The sequence below is a fragment of the Tursiops truncatus genome, chromosome 7 (assembly GCF_011762595.2).
Source record: "Tursiops truncatus isolate mTurTru1 chromosome 7, mTurTru1.mat.Y, whole genome shotgun sequence".
NCBI lineage: Eukaryota > Metazoa > Chordata > Mammalia > Artiodactyla > Delphinidae > Tursiops > Tursiops truncatus.
The window spans coordinates 110,929,943-110,950,330 of NC_047040.1; the positions used below are offsets into that span (position 1 = coordinate 110,929,943).

General features: G+C 38.9%; 1 protein-coding gene across 1 annotated transcript in view; it reads right to left on the reverse strand.

Annotated features, from left to right (window-relative positions):
- Window positions 1-20,388, reverse strand: part of LOC101323231 (uncharacterized) — a 250,157-nt gene that overhangs the window by 103,378 nt on the left and 126,391 nt on the right. Inside the window, 1 exon segment of the mRNA XM_019931812.3 lies at window positions 10,456-10,752. Within this exon segment, the coding sequence (XP_019787371.2) occupies window positions 10,456-10,752 (297 nt within the window).

Here is a 20,388-nt window from a genome sequence, read left to right on the forward strand (position 1 = left end):
ATTAGCAAACCAATTCAAAAATGCATTAAAAAGGATCATAAACCATGATCAAGTGGGTTTTTATCCCAGGGAGGCAAGGATGGTCCAACATCTGCAAATAAATCTATGTGATACACCACATTAACAAAATGAAGGATAAGGGGATTGATCAAGATGGCAGAGTAGGAGGACATGGAACTCATCTATCCCCATGAACACATCAAAAATAAATCTACATGTGGAACAATTACCACTGAAAGCTAACTGGAAATTGGCAGAAAGACTCCTGTACAACCAAGGCTATAAGAATGAACAAAATGAAGGATAAAAGTCACATGATCTCTCAATAGATGCAGAAAAAGCATTTGACAAAATTCAGTATCGATTCACAATAAAAACTCTTATCAAAGTTGGTATAGAGGGAAATTTCTCAAGATACTAAAGGCCATTTATAACAAACCCACCTAACATCATACTCAATGGGGAAAACTAGAAAGCTTTTCTTTCTAGATCACGAAGAAGACAAGGATGCCCACTGTCACCATTTCTATTTAACACAGTATTGGAAGTCCTAGCCATAGCAGTCAGTCAAGAAAGAAAAAGGCATCCAAATTGGATGGGAAGAAGTAAAACTATCATATTTGCAGATGACATGATACTATATATAGAAAACCTTAAAGTATTCACCAAAAAACTTTTAGAATAAATGAATTCAATAAAGTTGCAGGATATAAGATTAATATACAGAAATCTGTTGCTTTTCTATTCACTAATAATTAACTATGAAAAAGAGAAGCAAGAAAACAATCCCATTTACAATCGCATCAAGAAGAATAAAATGTGTAAGAATAAATTTAACCAAGGAGGAGAAAGACATATACTTTGAAAACTATAAGACATTGATAAAAGAAACTGGAGATGATATAAATAAATGGAAAGGCATCCTATATTCATGAATTAGAAGTACTATTGTTAAAATATTGGTACTACCCAAAGCAGTCTACAGATTTAATGCAATGCCTATCAAAATACCCATAATATTTTTCAAAGAACAAGAACAAATAAATAATCCTAAAATTTGTATGGAACCACAGAAGATCCCGAATAGCCAAAGCAATCTTGAGAAAAAAGAACAAAGCTGGAGGTGTCATGCTCTCTGACTTCATACGATACTACAAAGCTATAGTAATCAAAGCAGAATGGTATTGGCACAAAAACAGGTACATGGATCAATGGAACATCATAGAGAGCCCAGAAATAAACCCATGCAATATGGTCAGTTAATCTATGACAAAGGAGTTAAGAATATACAATGGGGAAATAGTCTCTTCAATAAGTAGTGCTGGGAAAACTGGACAATTGCGTGTAAAAGAATGAGATTAAAAGATTTCTTCACACCATAAAAAAAAAAACCCTCAAAATGGATTAAAGACCTAAATGTAAGATCAGAAAGTATAACATTCCTAGAAGAAAACATAGGCAGTATAATATTTGACATAGGCCTTAGCAATATTTTTTTGGATTTGTCTCCTTAGGCAAGGGAAACAAAAGCAAAAATAAACAAATTGGACCTAATCAAACTTAAAAGCTTTTGCACAGTGAAGGAAACCATCAATAAAATGAAAAGGCAACCTACTGAATGGGAAAAGATATTTGCAAATAATGCCTGATAAGCAGTTAATATCCAAAATATATAAACAGCTCATACAACTCTATACCAAAAAAAGCTAAAGAACCCAATAAAAAAAAAGGGCAGAGGACCTGAATAGGCATTTTCCCAAAGACGACGTACAGATGGCCAGCAGGCACATGAAAATACAACATCAACTGTCAGGGAATGTAATTCAAAACCACAATGACCTCCTACACTGTTTGTGGGAATGTAAATTGGTGCAGCCACTATGGAGAACAGTACGGAGGTTCCTTAAAAAACTAAAAATAGAGCTACCATATGATCCAGCAGTCCCACTCCTGGGCATATATTCAGAGAAAAACCATAATTCAAAAGGATACATGCGGGCTTCCCTGGTGGCACAGTGGTTGAGAGTCCGCCTGCCGATGCAGGGGACACGGGTTCGTGCCTCGGTCCGGGAAGATCCCACATGCCGCGGAGTGGCTAGGCCCATGAGCCATGGCCGCGGAGCCTGTGCTCCACAATGGGCGAGGCCACAACAGTGAGAGGCCCGCATACCACAAAAAAAAAAAAAAAAAAAAAAAAAGATACATGCACCCCAATGTTCAATACAGCACTATTTACAATATCCAGGACATGGAAGCAACCTAAATGTCCATCAAAGGAGGAATGGATAAAGCAGATGTGGGAGATTGGGGAAGATGGTGGAAGAGTAAAACGCAGAGATCGTCTTCCTCCCCACAGATACATCAGAAATACATCTACATGTGGAACAACTCCTACAGAACACCTACTCAATGCTGGCAGAAGACCTCAGACCTGCCAAAAGGCAAGAAACTCCCCACGTACCTGTGTAGGGCAAAAGAAAAAAGAGTAAACAGAGACAAAAGGATAGGGACGGGACCTGCACCAGTGGGAGGGAGCTGTGAAGGAGGAAAGGTTTCCACACACTAGGAGCCCCTTAGCGGGCAGAGACTGCGGGTAGTGGAGGGGGAAAGCTTCGGAGCCGCGGAGGAGAGCACAGCCACAGGGGTGCGGAGAGCAAAGCGGAGAGATTCCCGCACAGAGGATCGGTGTTGACCGACACTGATCAGCCCGAGAGGCTTGTCTGCTCACCAGCCGGGGCGGGCGGAGCTGGGAGCTGAGGCTCGGGCTTCGGTCAGAGCGCCGGGAGAGGACTGGGGTTGGCGGCGTGAACACAGCCTGCAGGGGGTTAGTGCACCACGGCTAGCCGGCAGGGAGTCCGGGAAAAGTCTGGAGCTGCCGAAGAGGCAAGAGACTTTTTCTTCGTTCTTTGTTTCCTGGTGCGCGAGGAGAGAGGATTAAAAGCGCTGCTTAAAAGAGCTCCAGGGACGGACACGAGCCGCGGCCATCAGCGTGGACCCCAGAGACGGGCATGAGGCGCTAAGGCTGCTGCCGCCACCAAGAAGCCTGTGTGCGAGCACAGGTTACTCTCCACACCCCCCTTCCGGGGAGCCTGTGCAGCTCGCCACTGCCAGGGTCCCGGGATCCAGGGACATCTTCCCCGGGAGAATGCACAGCGCACCTCAGGCTGGTGCAACGTCACGCCGGCCTCTGCCGCCGCAGGCTCGCCCCACATCCGTACCCCTCCCTTCCCCCAGCCTGAGTGAGCCAGAGTCCCCGAGTCAGCGGCTCCTTTAACCCCGTCCTGTCTGAGCGAAGAACAGACGCCCTCCAGCGACTTACACGCAGAGGCGGGGCCAAATCCAAAGCTGAGCCCCGGGAGTTGTGCAAACAAAGAAGAGAAAGGGAAATCTCTCTCAGCAGCCTCAAAAGCAGCGGATTAAAGCTCCGCAATCAACTTGATGTACCCTTCATCTGTGGAATACATGAATAGACAACGAATCATCGCAAATTGAGGAGGTGGACTTTGAGAGCAAGATTTATTATTTTTTCCCCTTTTCCTCTTTTTGTGAGTGTGTATGTGTATGCTTCTGTGTGAGATTTTGTCTGTATAGCTTTGCTTTCACCATTTGTCCTAGGGTTCTATTTGTCCGTTTTTTTTTTTTTTCTTTTTAAAAAAATTTTTTTCTTAATAATTATTTTTTATTTTAATAACTTTATTTTATTTTATCTTTATTTTATTGTATCCTCTTTCTCTCTTTCCTTCCTTCCTCCCTCCCTCCCTCCCTCCCTTTCTTTCTTTCTACTTTTTCTCCCTTTTATTCTGAGCCGTGTGGATGAAAGGCTCTTGGTGCTGCAGCCAGGAGTCAGTGCTGTGCCTCTGAGGTGGGAGAGCCAACTTCAGGACACTGGTCCACAAGAGACCTTCCAGCTCCACATAATATCAAACGGCGAAAATCACCCAGAGATCTCCATCTCAACATGAGCACCCAGCTTCACTCAACGACCAGCAAGCTCCAGTGCTGGACACCCTATGCCAAACAACTAGCAAGACAGGAACACAACCCCACCCATTAGCAGAGAGGCTGCCTAAAATCATAATAAGTCCACAGACACCCCAAAACACACCACCAGACGTGGACCTGCCCACCAGAAAGACAAGATCCAGCCTCATCCATCAGAACACAGGCACTAGTCCCCACCACCAGGAAGCCTACACAACCCACTGAACTAACCTTAGCCACTGGAGACAGACACCAAAAACAACAGGAATTACGAACCTGCAACCTGCAGAAAGGAGACCCCAAACACAGTAAGATAAGCAAAATGAGAAGACAGAAAAACACACAGCAGATGAAGGAGCAAGATAAAAACCCACCAGACCTAACAAATGAAGAGGAAAGAGGCAGTCTACCTGAAAAAGAATTCAGAATAATGATAGTACAGATGATCCAAAATCTTGGAAATAGAATGGACAAAATGGAAGAAACATTTAACAAGGACCTAGAAGAAATAAAGATGAAACAAGCAACGATGAACAACACAATAAATGAAATTAAAAATACTCTAGATTTGACCTAGGGATTGTCATACTGATTGAAGTAAGTCAGACAGAGAAAGACAAATATCATATGATATCACTTATATGTGGAATCTAAAGAAATGGTGCAAATGAACCTATTTACAAAACAGAAGTTGAGTCACAGATGTAGAAAACAAACTTGTGGTTACCAGGGGGGAATAGTGGGAGAGGGATAAATTGGAAGATTGGGATTGACATATACATGCTACTATATATAGAATAGATAACTAATAAGAACCTACTGAATAGCACAGGGAACTCTATTCAATACTCTGTAATGAACAGTATGGGAAAAGAATCTTAAAAAGTGGATGTATGTGTATGTATAACTGACTCACATTGCTGTACAGCAGAAACTAACACAATGTTGTAAATCAACTATACTCCAATAAAAAATTTAATTAAAAAACATACAATGAGATATCCCCTCAGACCTGTCAGAATGGCTGTCATCAAAAAGACAACAAATAACAAATGTTGGTGAGGATGTGGAGAAAAGGCAACCCTAGTGCACTGTTGGTGGCAATGTAAATTGGTACAGCCATTATGGAGAACAATATAGAAGTTCCTTAAAAAATTAAAAATAAAACTACTGTATGATCCAGCAACTCCACTCCTGGGTATATATCCAAAGGAAACAAAAACAACAATTGAAAAAGATATATGCACCCCAGTGTTCATTGCAGTATTGTCCAAAATTGGTAAGGTATGGAAGCTACCTGAGTATCCATCAACAGATGAATAGATAAAGAAGATGTGGCATATACATACATTGGAATATTACTCAGCCATAAAAAAGAATGAAACTTTGCCATTTGCAACAATGATATGGATGGGTATTATGCTTAGAGAAATGTCAGACAGAGAAAGAAAGATACTATCTATTTTCAGTTATATGTGGAATCTAAAAAATAAAACAAATGAATATAACAAAAAACAGAAAGAAACTCAAAGATTCAGAGAACAAACCAGAGTCGTTAACAGTGGGGAAAGGGTGGATGGAGAGGCAAGGTAGGAGAAAGGGGATTAAGAGGTACGAACTACTATATATAAAATGATAAGCAACAAAGATATATTGTACAGCACAGAGAAGTATAGCCATTATTTTATAACTTTATATTCAGTGTAATCTATAAAAATATTGAATCACTATGTTGTATACCTGAAACTAACATAATATTGGAAGTAAATCAACCATACTTCAAAAAAAAATGTACGTAAAGAAATCACAAGACAATTGTATTTTAATAGTGGAGATGGTAAATGAACCTCGGTGGAACTAAGATTACTACAGTTCATTGGAAGTGGTAAAATGTTGATAACAGTAGACTGCGATAAGTTATGTATATATGGAACACTTTTAGCAACGACTATGTGAACCAAACAGAACAATATATTCAAAAATGCCACAAATAAGTTATGATGGAATCCTAAAAATTGTTCATGTAACTGACAGAAAAGAGTATTGGGAAACAGAAGAAACAATCAGAAAACAAATAATAAAATGGCATATTTAAGCCCTAACATAATAATTATTTCAAATGTTAACTATCAAAATATACCAATTAAAAGACAATCAGAGTGGATAAAATAAGAAGATCCAACAATGCTGCCATAAGAAATTCACTTAAATCAATGACAGGTTGAAAGTAAAAAGATGAAAAAAGGTACATTAATCAAAAAAGAAGTGGTTATACTGATATCAAAGTAGACTTCAGAGCAAAGGGAACCAATTTTACACAATCTTTTTAAGAATATAGAAAAGGAGAGACTACTTTCCAACTCAGTTTATGAGGTCCATATTACCCTGATACCAAAACTATGGAAAGATAATACAAAAGCAAAAGCCCAGCTCAATATCTCTCATGAGTTTAGATGCAGAAGATCTGGACAAAATATTAGCAAATTAATATAGGAATGTATAAAAATTATACATTCCATATATAGTGCATGACCAAGTGGGATTTATTCCAAGTGGAGAAGGCTGATTCAACATACCAAAAAATCAATTAATATAATCTACCATATCAAGGGGCTAAGGAAGAAAACATAAAATGATCACATCAATTGACACAGAAAAAGCTTTTGAAAAAAATCCAACACACATTTATGATTTTTAAAAAATATCTCAGCGAACTAGGATTAGAGAGGAAATTCCTCAACTTGAGTAAGAGATACTATAAAAACTCTACAGCTAACATCATACTTAATAGTGAAATATTGAAATTTATCCTATTAAGACAGGGAATAAGGCAAGGATATCCACTTTTCCCACTCTTAGTCAACACAGTATTAGAATTCCTAGCCACTGCAATAAGGCAAGGGAAAAAAGCATACAGATTAGAAAGGGAAAAATGAAACTGTCCCTACCTGTAGATGATATGACTGTCTACATAGAAAATCCCAAGGAGTCTTTAAAAAATATTCCTGGAACCGATAAATGAATTCAGCAAGGTCACAGGCTACAATATCAACACATAAAAATCAATAATATTTCAATATACTAAGAATCAACTGGTGGAAAATAAAATTAAGAACATAATGCCATTTATAATAATCCCTAAGAAAATTAAATGCAAAGATATCAATTTTTTAAATGTATAGGGTCTGTATCTTATATATAGAAATTTCTAAATAATACACAAAAATATTCTTAGAGATAATAAATTCAGCAAATTTTTAGGGTACAAGATCAATATACAAGTATCCATTGTATTTCTACAAACTAGCAATGAACAAGCCCAAATGAAATTAAGAAAACAATTCCATTTGCAATATCATCAGAAAGAATAAAATAATTAAGAAATATTTAACCAAGGATGTGTAAGACTTGTACAGTGAAAATTACAAAACATTGTGAAAAGCAGTTAAAGAACACCTAAAAAATCAGGCAACACCCTGTGTTCATGGATTTAAAGATTTAATATTGTTAAGAAGGCAGTACTCTCCAGAGTGATCTACAGATTCAATGTAATCTTATCAAAATCACAATGGCCTTTATTTTCCCCAAGAAATGAAACAGCTGATCCTAAGATTCATTTGGAACTACAAGGGACAGCAAATAGCCAAAATAATCTTGAAAAATAACACAGAGGACTCACACACCCCAACTTCAAAACTTACTAGAAAGCTACAGTAATTAAAGCAGTGTGATATTGGCAAAAGCACAGATGTATAGACCAGTGGAATAGAATTGAGAGTCCGGAAATAAACCTATACATCTAAGGTCATTTGGTTTTTTACAAGGGTGTCAAAGTCATTCAGTGAGGGAAAGAATAGTCTCTTCAACAAGTGGTGCAGAGTGACAAAATACCCACATGGAAAAGCTTGAAGTTGGAACTCTTCTTCACACAAAACACAAAAATGAATTCGAAATGAATACAAAACCTAAAGGTAAGAGCAAAAGGTATAAAAACTCTTAGAAGAAAGCATAAAAGTAAATTTTTATGACCTTGGATTTGACAGTGGATTCTTGGGCATTACAATAAATTCATAAGCAACAAAAGAAAAAAACAGATAGATTGGATTACATCAAAATTAAATACTTTTGTGCCGCAGTAGACACCATCAAGAAAGTGAAAGGCAACCTACAGATGGGAGAAAATACTTGTAAATCACTTATTTGATAGGGGTCTAGTATCTCCATACATAAGAACCCCTACAAGTGAACCACAAAAAGATAAATTACCCAATTTAAAAATGGGCAAAAGGCTTGAATAGACATTTCTCCAAAAAAGATATACAAATGGCCAACAAGCGTATGAAAATATGTTCAACATTAGTCACTAGGAAAATGCAAATCAAACCACAATGAGGTACCATTCAGACCCAGTAGGATGGTATAGTTTAAACAAAACAACACAAAACAACAAGTGTTGGGGAGGATGTGGAGAACTGGCAACCTTCGTACATTGTTTGTAGAAATGTAAAATGGTGTAGACAACAGTTTGGCAGCTCCTCAGACAGTTAGTCATAGAATTACCATGTGTCCTAACAATTCCACTCCTATGTATATACCCAAAAGAATAGAAAACAGGTATACAAATGAAAGCTTATACACAAGTGTTCCTGACAGCACTAGTTACAATAGCCAAGAGGTGGAGACAACCCTATGTCTATCAGTGGATGAACAGATAATAGAAACAAACATAGCCACACAATGGAATATCATTCAGTCATAAAAAAGAACAAAGTGCTGCTGTATGCTACAACAGAGAAGACCCTTAAAAACATGATGCTAAGTGAAAGAAGTCAGACACCAAAGGTCACACACTGTAATTCCATTTATATGAAATATCCATAGGTAAATAGGAAATCCATAGAGATGGAAAGCAGATTAGTGCTTGCCAGGGTCTAGGGAGGGGAAGTGGGTTGTGACTGCTTAATAGTTGTGAAGTTTCCTTTTGAGATGATAAGAATGTCTTGGACCTAGGTAGAGATAAGGCCTGCAAAGTCTTGTGAATCTAGTAAATGCCACTGTATTGTACACTTTAACATGGTTCATTTTATGTTATGTGAATTTCACCTCGATTTAAAAAAAAAGTGGTATGGAGAACAGTATGGAGGTGCCTTCAAAAACTAAAAATAGAACTACCATATGACCCAGCAATCCCACTGCTGGGCATATACCCTGAGAAAACCATAATTCAAAAAGAGTCATGTACCCCAATGTTCACTGCAGCTCTCTTTACAATAGCCAGGAGATGGAAGCAACCTAAGTGTCCATCGACAGATGAATGGATAAAGAAGATGTAGCACATATATACAATGGAATATCACTCAGCCATAAAAAGAAACGAAATTGAGTTATTTGTAGTGAGGTGGATGGACCTAGAGTCTGTCATACAGAGTGAAGTAAGTCAGAAAGAGAAAAACAAATACCGAATGCTAACACATATATATGGAGTCTAAAAAAAAAAGGTTCTGAAGAACCTAGGGGCAGAACAGGAATAAAGATGCAGACGTAGAGAATGGACTTGAGGACATGGGGAGGGGTAAGGGTAATCTGGGATGAAGTGAGAGAGTGGCATGGACTTATAAATACTACCAAATGTAAAATAGATAGCTAGTGGGAAGCAGCCACATAGCACAGGGAGATCAGCTCGGTGCCTTGTGACCACCTAGAGAGGTGGGATAGGGAGGGTGGGAGGGACACACAAGAGGAAGGAGATATGGGGATATATGTATATGTATGGCTGATTAACTTTGTTATACAGCAGAAACTAACACACCATTGTAGAGCAATTATACTCCAATAAGATGTTTAAAAAAAAAAACAGTACCTGAAACAAAAAAATAAATAAAGGTGGGTATCAGGGATGAGGTGAGACTCAGGGATGTGTATTTCACAAATACTTGATAATAAAAAATACTGCTATTTTATAAAGGGAAAGACCAAGAAACAGAGTTAGGGATTGGGTAAAAGGTATGCTTTATAAACTACTGAGTCATTTTTAAACAGCTGACAGTTTCATGTAAAAATCATGGTGTCAAAATGTCCCTAGAGACAAAATCTAGTTCTCTTTATATAATTTTGCTTGATTGATTTAAGATTGTTATATCAGAATGTCATGCAACTTTATGAGTATTAGAGCTAATGCTGTCCAGTGTCTAACATTCAGTGAGTGGGTCCTCACTGAATGGTAATTACTATGGAAAGGGCTTGAGGACAGGCCCCACCATCTTCAGTTCTGCCCCATTGCCTTTGCACAGGGCCAGACTGCAGAGAGGGAAGAGGGAGCCACAGCCTCTGTGGCTCTCAGACACATGACTATGCAGTGTCTCTCCTGCAGGCTGTATAGGGCAGAGGTGGGCAGGGGACAGGAAAGGCAAGCAGCTGCACTGGAAGAGGGGGTACCAGGCCAAGTCTGATGACGATGGCATGTGAGCAGCTTACTTGGATTCCATCTTTACATGCATGCATCTTCCTTTCAAACTGGGCCAACTTCTTCAACTTCCTCCTCTGCATCTTCTCCAGCCACAGGTCATCTAAACTGATGTGTGAGTGCTGAGAGGTGCTCCTGGGTTGTGAAGGAGTCTCCCTGGGGACGTCCTCTGCAGAGATGAAGGGGAGGCTCCATGTCCCCATCTCAGCAGTAGAGAATGGCCCCTGAGCTGGCTCAGTGTGAAAAGCTTTCAGACTGCGGGAGCAACTGGGCTTCTTGCCTGGTTGTTCTTCCCACGGCATGTGGTTCTATAGAACAGAGAGGAGAGCATAGCAAGTGAGCACAGTGTCCTTTCTCTGTTTAGTTTCTTTTGGGTATAAACCCATGTTTTGGTTAATCCCTAAAATACAGATGCCAGTGAAGTACTTTGTTCACAGTAATTTTGGAAAATGTGAAGATTAGAAACAAACCAAACCTTGTTTCTGTTAAAATTTCTACTTTCAAGACTATTTCAAAAAAATCAAGTCTTCTACCTTGATCAAAGAATTAGGTCTTGAAAGTAATTACTGAACTTGGCATGCTCATTAGAAACACTTTTTAAGGGTCAGTGGCTGGGGCAAAAAGCTCTTGCCTAAACAATACTGCCTGAGAACAGAATTTGAACAGAAACACACTCAGGCACTTGTTACTCCTTCTGTCTTGGCACGGACATTACCTAGATGTACTCAAGCTGAACCTTCCTTAGGCGCCTATGCTGCCTTCACTTTGTCCCGGGTTGCAGTTATCCACTCAGGCAACCTAACTGAATTTCAAAGTAAAATTTGTCCACTCTAACAGAAAACTTTGTCTTCGTGTTGCACAACCATCCATCTCTCTGTCCTTTGAAATCAACCCATCACCTTGGGAGAGGAAACCTTTCTTCCCATGTGTTCTTCGAGTCTTAACAACCCTCCATCCCCAGTCCCACCCCAGTGGACACCTCCTTCACAGCACCTCTTTGGAATGTCATTCCCAAGCACTTTGGTGGAAACGATTTGGTGGAAACACAAGTGAAATTTCTCTTGACTATTTCAAGAGGCTATGTACATACACACAGACACACACACACACACATATATGGAGCAAGAGAAGGAGGCAGAGGAAGAAGGGGAGACATAATTAGTACATAATGGTTTGGTGTACAGCCTGGGAACTGGGACTTTTCAAAGCTTGCTGGGTGATTCTAATATGCATCCAAAGTCGAGAATCACTGTGTATTTTTTTTAGCACCCAAATATTGCTCTAAGTTTAAAAAGTGCTTTTACTTAGTTCCCTCCCCTCAACTCCACTGTGAGCTAGAAACAGCTGGCATATTATCCATATCCTATAAATAAGGTAATAGAAACTCAGAGAGCTTAAGTGATTGCCTGAGTTCACACAGCTCTGTGTGTCATTATACAGTTGACCCTTGAACAACATGAGTTTGAACTGCATGGGTCCACTTGCAGATTTTTTTCAATAGCAAATAGGATCCATGGATGGTTGAATCTCTGGATGTGGAACTGTGGATATGGAGGGCTGACAGTTAAGTTACTGTATATTTAGATGTTCCACTGCACAGAGCGTAGGCGCTCCTCACCCCCACGTTGTTAACGGTCAGCTGTATTCTTCTGATTCTAAATCCCATGTCCTTTTCACGCTTCTACATTGTAAAAATTCCTGTTGTTTCATAGGTGGAAATAACAACTCCATAGCTAAGCAAGGACCACACCTTAGACTCGTTTATAACTCTCAAAGTCCCCGCAGAGGGAATGGATGTTAATGAGCGCATCTTTATGCGAGACTCTCTGGTGCATTTTATGTACAGTACGTAAAGAAGCTGTCCTCCTAAGGCTTTCAGTGAGTAAATGACATAGAGCTGCCTGGAAGGAAGCCAAGCCACCTCAAGCTGGGGCTTCCACAGGAACGTGCTTACTGCCACTAGAGATGAGCTCACTTATTTTCAAACAAAAGAAAACTTGGACTTTTTCAATGCACCATCCCCTAGGTTTCTGCCAGCCTATACCAGAGTTGTTGGCTGGGACCTCTTGATGCCATCAGGGATAGTTTTATCCTCAACTTTTTCTTTATCAGAATTTTAGAACATTATCATTTTCATAGCTTGGTTATGGGCCTTTAGAGAGAATTCTGGCTGGTGAATGGTGTCCTAAGTGTCCTTTATTTTCTGCCTTTCTGATGGAAAAGAGCTCTCCTCTCTTCCAACTTCTCCACCTTGGGGGTGCTACTAGGGCAATATATCTGTTTACTCACCAAGGAACTGTGATTTTCTCAGGAAAAAAGGTCTTTGTTCTAAGGCCATTAATTAGAGCAGTATTTGTAAAGCCACCAGCAGCACCCAGTATGGTGGGCAGCCTCTAAGATGGCCATCAAAAGACTTCACCACCTTGATGGGGGCCCTTTTATGAGCTCCTCCCCTTGAGTGTGAGCTGGACGTAGTGACTCACTTCTAATGAATAGACTTTGGAAGAAATGACGGGACGTCACTTCCAAGATTAGGTCATAAAAAGGTTGTGGCTTCCATTTGGGGGTGCCTCTCATGGACCCCTTGCTCTGGGAGAAGCCAGATGACATACTGTAAACAGGGCCATGGAAAGACTCATGTGGCAAGGAACTGATGTCTCTAGCCAACAGCCAGCGGGGATCTGAGGCCTGTCAACAGCTACCTGAGCAAGTGTGGAAGCAAGACATCCTGCAGTCCGACCTTGAGCTGTGCACAGCCCCTGCCAACATAGTGACTACAGCCTTGTGAGAGACCATGAGCCCAAGCTTACTCAGCTGGTTCTACAGCAACAGGTAACTCCTACTCCTGGGAACTTGCTAGAGCTGCAGTCTTAGAAAGCCCATCAAGACTTGCAGATTAGAAATTCTGGGGGTGGGAAATGCCCACTTAAGGGATTCTGATGCAAGGTGGAATTCTCCGATTGAGAATCAGTGTGCTGGAGAGACAGGCAAATAAGAGAGAGGCAAGGTGATCAGGCTGTTCTGGTGCTCCTGTGTGTCCTAGGGTGGAGGGTCAGGGAGCAGACTTTGGGGTTAGGTAAGCTGAGTTTGAATCCTGGCTCTGGCTCTTACCAGCAGTGTGACTTTGGGCAAGTAAGTTTCCTTAATCCCCTTTTGTTTCTTCATCTGTAAAATGGGAATACTAATACCCTCAGAAGTGTTATGAGAATTAAATGAGATAGTGCACATAAAACACATAGTATAATGCCTGTCACATTCAATACATCAATATATAGTAGCCAATATTATTGTTTTTGTTAATAAGTAGACAGGGCTGAGATGGCTGAGGTGGTGATGGAGTCCTATCTCTCCGGAATGACTTATTTTCAGATCCCACCTGAGAACGTCACTACAAAATACTACTTAGCATTCAACTCATTCTATGATTTTTCATTATTTGGGGGAGGCTTTTTTCATTTTTATTGGGAAAAATTTCTACAAATTCTCTTTGTAGTGTTGGGCAACACAGATTCAGTTTATTCAGCTTGCATCCTGGTAAAGTAACCTTGTTACCCACAAATGAACAAGGTGTTCTCCTAATGTGTTTAATGTCATTCCATCAGCCAACACAGGCAAGGCAGATCAAAATCCATTACCACATAGTGCAAGGTATGTATACATTGTCTTATGAAATGAGAATTTTCAGAATAAAGAAGAGTTCCAATAGGTAGTCAACTTCCTGACTTTCTCAAGCCTTTCTTGAGCACATGGTATATGCCAGACAGCACTGCAAATGCTAGAGATTCAGCATAGAACAGAACGAAGCTTGCTGCCATGGAATTTTTTAAGCAATGGGAACTCAAAGATGTACAAAACAGAGTCCCAGCTCTCCAGATGATAAAGACATATAAATGCATAAGCTTTCTTTACATAGATTAAAAGTAGACAGTATATGGGTGGTCCTAGAGATTATCATACTAAGTGAAGTAAGTCAGACAGAGAAAGACAAATACCATATGATATCACTCATATGTGGAATCTAAAAAATGGTACAAATGAATTTATTTACAAAACAGAAATAGGCTCACAGACATAGAAAACAAACATGGTTACCAAATGGGAAAGGGGCAGGGGATAACCTAGGGATTTCGGATTAACAGATACACACTACTATCGTATACATAAAACAGATAACCAATAAGGACCTACTGTATAGCACAGGGTAAGTGGTTGCAGAAAGGGCAAATGATTTAGCCCAGCATAGGATGCTATCTAAAGGAAAGGAGTTATCAGAGACTATGCAGGACAGGGGCAAGTCCTAGGGAAACACACAGAGGTTTTGGTTTAAAGTCTGTGTGTGAAACTGTGGCCCTCAGGTAACCTCCCTTAGCAGGTTCAGCCTAGTTACTATGCATACTCTCTTTTGCATTTCCCCTCTCTCCTCCTCAAATTGCCAGCCAACTTAAAACACCAGACACTTATAATTTCAAATAATTGAACAAGAAGATCCAGATTCTGGGGTAGCAGACTGGCTGACATACTTCTCCCTATTTGTCTCACTAAGTACAGCTAAAATCTTGAGACATTATATATGAAACAAAAATATGAAGACTCTGGGGCTTCCCTGGTGGTGCAGTGGTTGAGAGTCCGCCTGCCGATGCAGGGGACACAGGTTCGTGCCCTGGTCCAGGAAGATCCCACGTGCCGCGGAGCGGCTAGCCCCATGAGCCATGGCCGCTGGGCCTATGCGTCCAGAGCCTGTGCTCCACAATGGGAGAGGCCACGACAGTGAGATACCTGCGTACCACAAAAAAAAAGAAAAAAAAAAATGAAGACTCTGAATGGTAGAGAGAAGAAGGTACACCAGCTAGGGATCCTAGAATGCAAGGAACAACACACCAGTGAGTTCCCTAAGTTTTCTCTGCGTCATATATTCCACTTCATATATAGGTCCTCATATATAGGTCCTGGAGAAAGTTGCAACCTGGAAATACCACTAGGCACAGGCATAAAGTCCCAACAAAAGCCTGCTTTCTCTACCCAGAGGAGCAGACTAGCAAGACAGAAAACTTTTAGATAAGAACTGCCCTACTCTAGCATGCAACATCCCCTCATTCCCTGCCTTTCTCACCAAAGCACAAGTGGGAACTTCTGACCTCATCTATCTATAATGAGGCACAATTCTCTCCCAGCCAAATGGTGTCAGGAAGGCCTAGAGGGTAGCTGGGATGTTGATCCCCTTCCAGTGGTAATGGGGCTCTCTCCCATGGTGTCTTCCATGCAGGGCAGTGAGGCATCCCTCCCCTGCCCCACTGGGGTGATGTAGGAGGAGACCTAGTAGAAAGCCAGGACTTTCACCACCATCTAGCATTAACAAAGTCTTCCTACCCCATGGGGAACATTAACAAGTCTCCCTCTGAACCATGGAGGTGTCAGTGGAGTTATAGTAGAGAACCTCAACTCCTGTTCCCACCCATCAGTAATGAGACACCCCTTCCTGCAACAGGTTGTCAATAGAGGCCAAAAAAAGAAGCTGGTATTTCACCTACACCTGGCAGTAATGAAGCAGTGCCCACTTTTCCCCACTGGGGTGGTTGTTAGAAGTGGTCTGCAAAACAGAAGATTTAAATAAGATACAGTGACTCAAAACATACTACCCCAAATATCCAGAATAAAACAGAAATTCTCTAGTCATACCAGGATTAGAGAAAATCTCAACTTGAATAAAAAAAAAACAGTCAACAGATGCCAACACTGAGAAGATGCTGGAATTATCTGACAAAGATTTTAAAGTAGCCATCAAATAATGTTTCAACAAGAAATACAAATACTCTTAAAACAAATGGAAAAATAGAAGATCTCAGAAAATAGAAAATCTTAACAATAAAATAGAAGATATAAAGAATAACTAACTAGAAATTATAAAACTGAAAAATGCAATAACTGAAATTTAAAAATTCAATGAATGGGCTCATGGGAGAATGGAGAGGACAGAGGATCACTGAACTTGAAGATAGAACAATAGAAATTACACAATATAAACAAAAAAGAGAAAAGAAACTGAAAAAAAAAAGGCTCAAGGCCCTGTGAAAGATAAAGAAAGATCAAACACTAGGGTACTGGAATCCAAAAAAGAGAGAAGAAAGTAAGTGGGGGTGAAAATGTAGTCAAAGAAATAATAGTTAAAAATTTCCAAAATTTGGCAAAAGACATGAAACTACAGATCTGAAATTAGATGAACTCAAAGAAATCTACATGAAGAAACTTCATAATCAAACTTCTGAAATCTAAGGACAAAAAAGACAAATGTTGAAAGCAGCGAGATAGAAAAGACACCTTTCCTGTAAGGGAAAAGCTATTTAAATGACATTATCAGAAACCATGAAGACCAGAAAGAAGTGGCCCAACATTTTCAAGAGTCACTCATCAAGAAAACAATTGTTAATGCAGAATCCTATATCCAGTGAAAATGTTCTTCAGAAATGAAGGAAAAAATCAAGACACTCTCAGAGGAAGGAAACTGAGAGAATTTGTTGCCATCAGATATACCTTTAAAAAATGACTAAAGGAAGTTTTGAAACAGATGATAAAAGAAAGCATCTTGCAACAAACATTGGGAAAAAACGGACAATGTAAAGAGTAAAAATATGGGTAAAAACAACAGACATTCCTTCTCTTGAGATTTCTAAATTATGTTTGCTGCTCAAAGCAAAAATTATAACATTGTCTGATGTAGTTCTCAATCTATTTAGAGGAAATATTTAAGACAATTATAAACAGGGTAAGGTAAAGGGATTTAAAGGGAGGTAAGGTTCCTACATTTCACTTGAACTGGTAAAGTGTCCACACCAGTAGACCATGATAAGTTGTATATGTAGAATGTAATACCTAAAGCAACCACTAAAAAAATTATTAAAAGAGACTCAAGTAAGCTATAATACATAAAAATGGAATTCTAAAAAATACTCAGTGTATAAAACTGCAGAAAAAGAACACAGAAATGATAAATATGAAACAAAAATAATGAAAAATAAAAAGGCAGACTTAAGCCCTAACAATCACTTTAAATATAAATGGTAAATAGTATATATAAAAAGATCAATTAAAAACAGAGAAGGGCAAAATGGATTAAAAACAACAGCCAACTATATTCAGGCTATAAGAAACTCATTTCAGATATAATGATATAGGTAGGCTGAAATAAAAAGGATAGAAAAAGTGGTTGGCTAGTGAGCACCTGAGTAAAACCAGCCTGAATCTGTAGGTCTGGAAGAAAACACAAATTTGAGTTTTAGTGTCACCTTGTAGAAAACAAAAGGGAGACTGTCACACCAGCTGGTGTTTTGCAGGATCAGTAGAAGGCATAAAAACTTACGAAATCTTCCAGAAGAGGGAGTAGAAGCATGGAATAGGTATGTTCATAGAAGGTCTGAGAAAACCTCAGAATCACTAGCAGGCCTGACAGCAGGTATTTCTCTCCTGAGGGCAGTTAGAAAAGACTGGAGGAGGTGACCGCTACTTCAACTTGAAGATAGCAACACAAAAAATCAAGGAACATGAAAAATCAAGGAATCATGACACCACCAAAGGTCACAGTAATATTCCAGTAACCTATCCCAAAGACATAGAAGTCTGCAATTTACCTGATAAAGATTCAAAATAGTTTTTAAGGAAACTCAATGAGCCCCAGGAAAACACAGAAATATAATTCAACAAAATCAAGAAAACAGTACATGAACAAAATGAGAAGTTTAACAAAGATAAAAATCATTAATTTAAAAAGGAACCAAACAACTCTCAACAAAGTGGGTATAGAGGGAACATACCTCAACATAATAAAGACCATCTATTACAAGCCCACAGTAAACATCACATTCAATGGTGAAAAGTTGAAAGATTTTCCTCTAAGATCAGGAACAAGACAAAGATGCCCACTTGTATCACTTTTATTCAACATAGTATTGGAAGTCCTAGCCACAGAAATTAGGCAGGAAAAAGAAATAAAAGGCATTCAAATTGGAAAGGAAGAAGTAAAACTGTCATATTTGCTGATGAGTTGATGTTATATATATAAAACCCTAAAGACTCCACCAAAAACTTTTAGAACTAATAAATGAATTCAGTAAAGTTGCAGGATACAAAATATACAGAAATATGTTGCATTTCTATATACTAAAAACAAACTAGCAGAAAGAGAAATTAAGAAAACGTTCTTATTTACAATTGCATCAAAAGAATAAAATACCTAGGAATAAATATAACTAAGAAGATGAAAGTCTTGTTCACTGAAAACTATAAGACTTTGATGAATGAAATCAAAGAAGATAAATGTCACAAATAAATGTTAAGATGTTTTGTGCTCATGGGTTAGAAGAATTAATATTGTTAAAATGGCCACACTACTTATAGCAATCTACAGTTTCAATGCAATACCTATCAAACTTCCAATAGCTTTTTTCACAGACATAGCACAAATAATCCTAAAATTTGTGTGGAGCAACAAAAGACCCCAAATAGCCAAAGCAATTTTAAGAAAGAAGAACAAAGCTAGAGGCATTGTGCTTCCTAATTTCAAACTATATTACAAAGTATTGTAATCAAAACATTAGTGACATAAAAAAAGACACATAGATCAATGGAACAGAATTGAAAGCTCAGAAATAAACTCACTCATGTATGAGCAATTAATTTATGACAAAGGAGCCAAGAATATATGGTGGGGTGGACAGTCTCTTCAATAAATGGTGTTGGGAAACTGGACATCCACATGCAAAAGAATATCATGCACCATACACAAAAATCAACTAAAAATGGATTAAAGGCTTGAATGCACAACCCGAAACCATAAAACTCCTAGAAGAAAACGTAAGCAGTAAGCTCCTTGACATTGGTTTTGGTGAAGATTGTTTTGGATTTTACACCAAACGCAAAGAAACAAAAGCAGAAATTAACAAGTGGGACTATATCAAACTATAAAGTTTCTGCACAGCAAAGGAAACCATCGATGAAATGAAAAGGTAACCTATTGAATGGGAGAAAGTATTTGCAAATAATATACCAGATAAGGGGTTAATATCCAAAATATATAAAGAACTCATACAGCTCAAAAACAAACAAAAAAAACCCAACAACAATTAGATTAAAGACCTGAATGCACACCTTTCCAAAGAAGACATACAGATGGCCAGCAGGTACATGAAAAGATGCTCAACAGACTAATCATCAGGGAAATGCAAATCCACACCACAATGAGATATCATCTCACACCTGTCAGAATCATCAAAAAGATGAGAAATAACAAGTGTTGGCAAGGTTGTGGAGAAAAGGGAGCCCTTGTGCACTGTTGGTGGAAATGTAAACTTGTACAGTCACTACAGAAAACAGTATAGAAGTTCCTCAAAAAATTAAAATTAGAACTACCATCTGAACCAGAAATTCCACCTCTGGGTATTCGAAGAAGATGAAATCACTGACTTGAAAAGATACATGCACCCCTGTGTTCACTGCAGCATTATTTACAATAGCCAAGATATAGAAACAACCAAAGTGTCATTGATATATGAATGGATAAAGAAAATGTGTTATATGTATATACACAATGGAATATTATTTAGCCATAAAATAGAATGAAATCTTGCAATTTGTGACAACATAGATGGACTTTGAATGCATTATACTAAATTTTCAAAATAAGTCAGACATAGAAAGATTTATGATTTATTTTATGATCTCACTTATATGTTGAATCTAAAAACAAAAGCTCATAGATACAGAGAACAGATTGGTGGTAGCCAGAAGTGGGGGATGGAGAGGTGGGTGAAAGAAGTGAAGGGAGTCAGAAGGTACAAACTTCCAGCTATAAAATAAATAAGCCATGGGGATATAATATACACCAGGGCAATTACAGTTAATAATACTGTATTGCATGTTTGAAAGTTGCTAAGAGAGTGGATCTTAAAAGTTCC